General features: G+C 37.8%; 1 protein-coding gene across 1 annotated transcript; it reads right to left on the reverse strand.

Moving 5' to 3' along the window:
- Nucleotides 1-2731: 2731 nt before the first annotated feature.
- Nucleotides 2732-3670, reverse strand: LOC121457790 (olfactory receptor 481-like). The gene has a single exon (XM_041666793.1). The coding sequence runs from the start codon at nt 3668-3670 to the stop codon at nt 2732-2734; it is 939 nt and encodes a 312-aa protein (XP_041522727.1).
- Nucleotides 3671-8746: the final 5076 nt, after the last annotated feature.

Consider the following 8746-nt stretch of genomic DNA (forward strand, 5'->3'; position numbering starts at 1 on the left):
TCTATGATGATATGCAAGATATTCGTCAGTATTGCTCTAGGATCTACACTTGGTGATCCCAAAGAAGCTAAGTAAGAAGGTGAACCAAAGGAAAAGCATATAGTTGTCCTCTTGGCTATGGGAAGTAGACAAAATTGCCGAGGAGAAAATTGAGATCTTGGGGGTGGGGTGGGATGGGGGTAAGGGGAGATGGGGAGAGAGAGGGGAGAGGGGGAGAATGGGGGGAGCTTGGGGAAGGGGGAGGATTGGGATGAAGGAAGGTTGGATGGGGGAGCACGGAAGCACGGTTCTTAGTTAAGGGAGCCACCTTAGGGTTGGCAAGAGACTTGAACCTAGAGTGGCTCCCAGATACCCAAGCCGAGGTCCCCAGTTAGTTCCTTGGGCAGCTGAGGATGGGGAACCTGAAATGACCCTATCCTAGAGTTCTGTTTCTTGAGTAAGCACAAAGTTAGTAGCCCATGCATCAATGTATTTCATGGTATAGACTACGTGCAAGGAAGCTAAAACAAAGTTGAGATCATATATGTCAAGCAATATTTTGGAACTAATACTGAGGAAACTCTTAATTTCTGGCATCATCCAACTGCTGTGAAAATTTAAGTGGAAGAATAAGGTATTTGGAAAAATCAAATACTCTGAGTTTCTTATATTCTATGCACAATCTTTATGGGTTAGCTACTTACTTATGTGGGGCCTCGGGTTACTTATTTTTTAAATTAAGGCTAATAGGACTTCCTCACTGTGCTGTTTTAAGGAATGGGTGAGCTAATGAAAGTAACATGCCGAGAATGAGATCTGACATGTTGTAAGTACAGATTATCGTTTTCTAAATAAACTAAGTAAAAGAGAAGAGGATGACATCTGAAGAAAATCAATAACAGTTATTAAGACTATCTCAGATAGATAGATACATAGACAGACAGACAGACAGGTAGACACAAAGATGCATAGATTATAGACAAATGATAAATAGATAGATACAAAGATACATAGATATATAGATGATAGATACATAGTTGATAGATAGATGATAGATACATAGTTGATAGATAGATGATAGATAGATGATAGATAGATAGATAGATAGATAGATAGATAGATAGATGATATATAGATAGATAAATGATAGATAGGTAGATGATAGACAGATAGATAGATAGATAGATAGATAGATAGATAGATAGATAGAGTAGGATAGATAATAGATTATACAAGAGATCCCACTGCCTCCCAAACAGACATCTTACATGTATTTGAAACTGAAAATTGCAGTTGGGTGGTGGTGACACAACTTTACATCTCAGCACTCAGGAGGCAGAGCCACGTGGTCTACAGAGCAAGTTCAAGGACAGCTGAAGTTAAACAGAAAAAACTTGTCTCAAAAAACAAGTGAAGATTACAACACAGTATGTTCTTAATCTAAAGATCTACATCCACATCAATTGGCAGGTCCTATGGATGATAATATTATATGAAAACTTTAAGTATTCTCTTCAATTCAAAGAACATATCCAATGAATATACTCTCTAACAGTTGCCCCCCTTGAACCCTCCTTTACATCTTTGTTTTTCAGACTGTAGACAGGTGATTCAACATGGGGATCATCCTGATGTAGAACCCAACCACTTTGTTCTGATCCATGTAGTAGTTGCACATAAACAACAGAAATGGAGGCAACCAATTCATAGCAGAGAATGATAGCAGTGAGGAGAGAGGCCAAACTGAAGAAAGCCTTGTGTTACTTTTCTGTCGATCGTGTCTTCAAGGCGGTAATGAGGATGAAGACTGAAGAGGGAGAAATGATATGCTGTCCATAATGTTGGAGTCTGAAGAGATCTAGGAGACAACTGCAGTAATATATACAGCAGCATAGGTAAGGTCACAGAAGAAATGAGCTGACTGCGTCCACAAAACAGACTCACTGTCACTAACAACTCTCTAAGCACACACATAACCACCCACATAAAAAACATTGGGATACAGACCCTATAGGATATATGGGTAGAGTACAGGTGAGCAGACAGCCACTTCAGCAATTGTAAGTCATAGCAGGGAGCAGGGAGCACTCAGGTGACAACCAAAAAACACAAGGAACAGAGTCGGGTTTCAGAATACAAAAAATGTTGATAGAATTAAAGTATTTTCATTAAAAGTAATGATGTAAGGCCTTTCAGAAACCATAATAACTTTTGAAAATGAAGAAAAGCTTTAGTAAGGAAGTAGAAGTTTCACACATTAGTTTGATTAATCTCACTGAAATATATATATACTGCAAAACTTTAAGATTTCCAGAAGCATGATGATCTTGTGCAGGAGTTGCCAAGAGTTCCTGAGTCAAGTTCCATCAACAATGTCATCAATAGGATTGAAAAGGAACACTTAATATTTGCCAAGATGATAATGAACATTTTTAAAAATACAATACTAAATAGATGAGAAAGTAACCTATAACCATGGACTATCAAAATAATACAGAATGAAAGAACAAAACTGCATCACACAGGTATCACAACCATGAACTTTATACATTTAATTTGGGTCCAGATTTCAGTGCAAATAATGAACTTTACTAAAGTCATAAAAGGTATTAAGTAAGTTATCATTAATAAACATAATGCTACTGTACAATTAAAAGATTTTTTCATATAAAAGAAGGCAAACAATAAAAACTACTGCAAATGTTCCCAAAAAAGTTCATTTAAATATTTATATATACGCATTGAATATTGTTCAAAATGAGGAATGTGTTCTCACCATCAATTTCCTCATGGCCTCTTTTACCTCCTTATTCCTCAGACTGTAGATCAAGGGATTCAGCATGGGTATCACCACTGTGTAGAACACAGACACTACTTTAATTTGGTTGGGTGAATGGCTTGACTCTGGTATGACATAAACAAATGTAACTGTCCCATAAAACAAGGTGACTGCGGTGAGGTGGGAGGTACAGGTGGAGAAGGCCTTGTGCCTGCCCTCAGCAGAGCGCATCCTGAGGATGGAGTGAAGGATGTAGAGGTATGAAACAATGATGACGAACAGGGTGATGACTATGATGGACCCTGCTGAGATGGCCGGAGACATTTCAGCGATGTAAACATGGGTACAAGAAAGCTCCACCAATGGTGGGAGGTCACAGAAGAAATGGTTGACTTCATTTGGTCCACAGAAAGTCAGGCTCAATAAACAGCTGGTAAATGATGAAGAATTCACACAACCACCCACATAGGAAATGACCAATAATATGAAGCAGATCCTGGGAGACATGAAAGTGGAGTAGAGCAGGGGTTGGCAGATGGCCACATAGCGATCATAGGCCATGGCAGCCAGCAGGAAGCACTCAGCAGTCCCAAAGACCACATCAGAGCCAAGCTGGACTATGCAGCCAGCCACAGGAATGGTAGTTCTCTCCCTCAGGAAGCTCACAATCATGACTGGGGTGACTGAGCTGGAGTACCCAATGTCCACAAAGGCCAGGTGGCTGAGGAAGAGGTACATGGGGGTATGAAGCTGAGGGCTTCTTCTGATCAACATAATTATGCTGACATTGCCCAATACAGTGGTGAAGTAGATCCCCAGAAACAATACAAAGAAGATAGCACAAAGAGTGGGGTCCTCGGTTATCCCCAAAATAATGAACTCTGTTACCATTGTGTGGTTTCCAGTTTCCATCTTTTTCGAGACGATTCCCACTGAAATAAAACCAGTGGCTATCAGATACACTAAATGACTTTATAATTGATATACTCCACTTCACATTTGACCCAATAATAATAAATATGGCTCTCAGTTTGGTCTCATGTTTCTTCTCCCCCAAGTGTTCCCAAACCAAGTTACATCATGCCTGACTTCAGAATACTAATCACCATTTATCTTAAAGCTACAGATACAAACTGCACACTGACTCAGATCAGAAGACAGGACTCACAGATCTGACATTTGATCAAGTCAGGAATCCGAATGAATGCCTAGAACACTGATGTTCTGAGATCCCAAATAGTTGAGTGAATGCATAGAAGACTGGTGTTCTAAGCCTTCAAGTGGTTGAAATGATGGATGCACGTGGGTGTTTACGGTATCTAATTCAACACTATTTCTCCGTCCCTTGGAGCCCGCCCACTATTCCCCGTCTTCTTGTAGTTATGTGCCACTGTGTGGATGCCAATCTGCTGTGAAAACAAATGTGTATTAGTCTTCAAAATTAAATCAGTGTACCAATGGACAACTCTCTCTTCCTTTCCACAGTGGTGCTTTTCACATGTTACATCTGCAGTTTGGTGGCACCTCTTACCAATCTGAGCTTCAAACATGAGAACAGGAAATATACAGTACATGCACTAGAAGTAAGACAGAGCTATTATATGTTAGCTAACACTAAGTTTCCAAGGTTAATTTATTGAGATAGTCTAACACTACCTGGGTAATATAATTACAGATTATTATAAATGGAAGTTTCATGTAGAGATTAATACTTAGAAAATAATGAAAAATAGTTCTATTTAGGGGTCATTATTTGAATCTTAAGAACTACATAGGATGAACAATAAATAGAATACATTTTATAATCATAATTAGATAAGGCAATGCCTTTTTAAAAAAAATATCAAACTTATAATATGTCAATCATGTCAAAGCAAACATAGTAATAAGCAAGTAGGAGTACCAAGAGATCACTGAGGGAAAATTCATTAGGAGAATGAACAAGTAAACAAGATGAAGGCAATATTTCATCTAAACAATGCTGGTAAGAAGAAATATTCTAAAATATTTTTAATACTTATACTATTAATTTATTTACTAAAAGTGTGAAAAATGTTCAACATTTACAGTTACTACAGAGATGCAAATTAATTTCACAGTAAGATAGTACCTCTCACATCTTAGAATATTTATTACTAGTAAGATACCTGCACAGAACGTACTGGCTTTGTGGGAGCCTAGGCAGTTTGGATGCTCACCTTACTAGACCTGGATGGAGGTGGGTGGTCCTTGGACTTCCCACAGGGCAGGGAACCCTGATTGCTCTTTGGGCTGATGAGGGAGGAGGACTTGATTGGGGGAGGGGGGGAAATGGGAGGTGGTGGCGGGGAAGAGACAGAAATTTTAATAAATAAATAAATAAATAAATAAATAAATAAGAAAGATACCTGCACAGAAAGCAGGCTGCCTTAAAAGGAAGGAAATCTCATCACTGCAGTAATATAGAAAGTCCTGGAGGGCTCTGTGTTATGAAAATTAAGGGTAGATAAACAAAACAAATAATACACAATCTCATTCATATTTTGAAACTTAAAAGGCCATTTCATAAACAAGAGTAGAATGGTGATTACCAGGCAGTGAAGGCAGTAGACAACAAGGATGGAGAACAGAGAGGAGTGAACGGACTGGTACAAAGTTTAAATTAAATAGTAATAATATATTTTAGCAATGAGTTTGACATATTGTAACCATAATTAATACTGTATTATATTTTAAACTTATTAAGGAAGAGATTTGAGGTTTTTGAAATGCAATATAAAAATAACAGAGCAGTGAGGTGATGGATATGGTGAGCAGCTTTAACCTTTCTACAATGATTTTTATATAGATATATAGATATACACATATAGATATATACATCATGTCATGTTGTCCACCATAAATATACATAACTACTGTCTAATCATTTAACAATTTGATTTTTCATTCAGAATTCAAAAGTTGGATTCAGTAAAATAAAAAGTATTTTCACTGGGTGTTGATCACTAGCTACAACAGGAACACACTATCTAGAGATATGAGCCCCACTCCACACTAAGGAACTATGCTTTAACTGTACAGGCACTGGAAACAAGGGCATGAGACAGTGGGGCATGGAGAGCGGAGGCTCCCATGCCTGCCCTCACTCCATAGCTACTAAAAATGCAAGAATATCCCCCCTTTCAACCTCAATGAAAACATCCTCTTATTAGCCAAGGATGAGAAGGAAAGTTTTCTGTCTCAATCTCATCTCTGGTCAAAACCAAAACCAAACAGAAAGTAACAAAAACCCTACATGTACTCCCCTCTCCTAAAAATTTTTATACTTATTTATACTGATGTAAGATTGAACTTGAATTTATGTTTCTTATTTAGTTTAAGTCCCCAAGCTTTAAAGTATCTGAAGTAATAATACTGTCAATAAAGTAGGATTGATTACTGTGATGCTCAGTGGATATTGTAGATTGTAGATTTATTCGTGACAGACTAAAAGTGACTGCAATTTTTGTTCCTGGGACATGTACACATCAATAACAAAGATTGAATGTTACCTGCTAGCTACACGTTACAAGAAAAAGCTTCAAGAATCATCCTTGTACTGCAGGCCTTTTTTATGCAGGACTAGGGACCATTTGAAATGTAAGACCATAAATATCACCCCTAGACATACTCCTCTCTGCTAGCATCTTATTGAAAATCCAGTGGGAGAAAAGTTAATGAGACTGAGAAAATTGCATGTGTTTTCATTTTCATTTATGATTGTGCTGATCAAATCCCAGGGGCTTCATTTATTATATTTATTTTGGTAGACAGTGTTACAAGTGCAATGATCTAATTAATTTTGAGATGTGATTTGTATAAACACAATTAACATGGACTAAGCTGTGATCATCTGTGAAATCTGTGAAAAACAACCATCACTAGATGCCTAGAACACAAGAGAAATAAGACATGGAATAACATTAAAATGGAAATAGATCAAAAAATGAATAGATTAGGAAGTTCAGCATATAAGAGTCTCTTGAGAGTAGGAATGGTGAACTCACACTAAGATACTTGTAGGGGAAAGGGGCCTTCAGAGAGAAAGGGTCTCCTAGGTACAACTTCAGCAAGTTCAGCAGATCTTGGGAAACTAGCTCAATATGTTGCAGAATGCTTAGTAAATTTAAAATGTTATGAGTAAAATATGATATGACATTTCTTGAAGTGATGGAAGGAAATTTTAGTTTAACAATGCTGCCTCCTGTTGTGTTTTATTGACCTCTCATCTTGAAGAGACTCATTCTGAATTACAGATGAAGTAATTTAATACACAAAATTTGTTTCTGAAAAACAAATTTGTGGAGTGGAGTGTTGAGAGCATCAAAAAAGAAGTGAGATGGACTGGATGTAACCATTGAGGCCAGATGATGGATCTATGGAAGTCCCATATTCTACTCTATCTACCTTTGTATTTTATATAAAATTTAAGTTGGTCATCATGGTTCACAACGTTGTATGTCCTCTAGTCTCTGCATAATTGACTGTTTTTGTCATTCCTCTTAGGCATTTGTTGGATTTCCTCATTCTTTTCTGAACATGTAGGATTTCTTTTTTTCATTTTTGGCTACCACCACCTTCCTTCACCAGGCTAATTTCTATGATCTATCTTCCAGCTCTTTTGCTCCCTCTTTGTTGATGTCTAATCTACTGTTTATCTTCTTTCCAGAGTATGTATTTTGTGATTAAACTGTCTCTGTTTTGTTTCATTTTTGTTTTACATACAGAGTGTTTTGTTGTAGGTGCTTTCTTTCATTTTTGATCTTTTCTTAAAGTGTTTGTCTTTTCATTTCTTCAAAAATATTAACATCTTGTCTATTATATTTTATATTATTTAGTCTCCATAATGATCTAAGTCTTCTCTCTGACACAGTGGCAACATTTTCCTGGTTTAGTTTTTCTATTGTTGGCTCAGGATAAATTCTGATGCTAATTCCTCTATGGCTAAGAAAGCTCTGAGGCCGGGCATGTGACAGGGGTGTCTCTACATGGAAGCCCAGAAAGGCCACTGAATAAAAGCTCTGAAGGTGAGGCCTGGTTTTCATGGGAGATCCCAAAATGCTGGAGATACCAGAGTAGTGAGATACCTGCCAAGAAGAGCTGCATATAGAATCAGCCAATAAAGCTGAAAGGAGGTGGAGATCTGAAGAATGCACGGACATCAGACATGAAGATGCAGAATTTGAAGTTTGATCTGCTGGTTTTCTGTCTTGTTTTGGTCCAGCATTTCCTCACTACCCTTCCTTCCTTTTGGAATGGTAATGTATCTTCTGTGTCATTATATGTTGGAAGTGTATGATCTGCTTTTTTATTTTGATTTACAGGGGGTTACAGTTATATATTAACATGAGTCTCAGAGATTTTGAACTTTGAACTTTTAAACAATGTTGAGATTGTGATTAACTATGAGGACTGAATTGAACTGAATGCATTTTTGCATTATGATATGGCTACTTGCCTGTTGGGGACAGGGAGTAAATGTGATAGTTTGAATAAGAATGGGCCCCATAGGCTCATATGTTTGAATGTTCAGTCCCCAGCGATTAAAACTCTTCGAAAGGATTAGAAGAGTTAGGAGGTGCGACCTTCTTGGAGGAGGTGTGTCACTGAGAGTGAGGTCTGAGGTTTCAAAAGCATATTCCCGGCCCAGTCTCTCTCTGCCTCTCTGTCCGTGGGTCAAGATACAGCCCTCAGCTACTTTGTCTGCACCAGTCCTGCCTGCTGCCATGCTCCCTGTCATGATGAGGACTAAGCCTCTGAAACTGTAAGCAAGCCCCAGTTAAGTGCTTTCTTTTATAACAGATGCCTTAGTTATGGTGTCTCTTCACAGAACAATGAATAAGACAAAATGTATCCCATAAGGTAAGAGCACCAAATTCTCAATTCCCAGTTCCCTGCTGTACATAAGTGCTGATATATACTCACAGTAGAGTGTAGATATATATTCAATGTGTTGATAATATCATAACT

This window comes from Microtus oregoni, unplaced genomic scaffold (assembly GCF_018167655.1).
Source record: "Microtus oregoni isolate MIOR12 unplaced genomic scaffold, Mior012 000016F_ref0000370, whole genome shotgun sequence".
Classification (NCBI taxonomy): domain Eukaryota; kingdom Metazoa; phylum Chordata; class Mammalia; order Rodentia; family Cricetidae; genus Microtus; species Microtus oregoni.

What these genes read in the sequence shown, in the direction of transcription:
- LOC121457790 (XM_041666793.1), bottom strand. Translation starts at nt 3,670, where the DNA reads ATGGAAACTGGAAACCACACAATGGTAACAGAGTTCATTATTTTGGGG.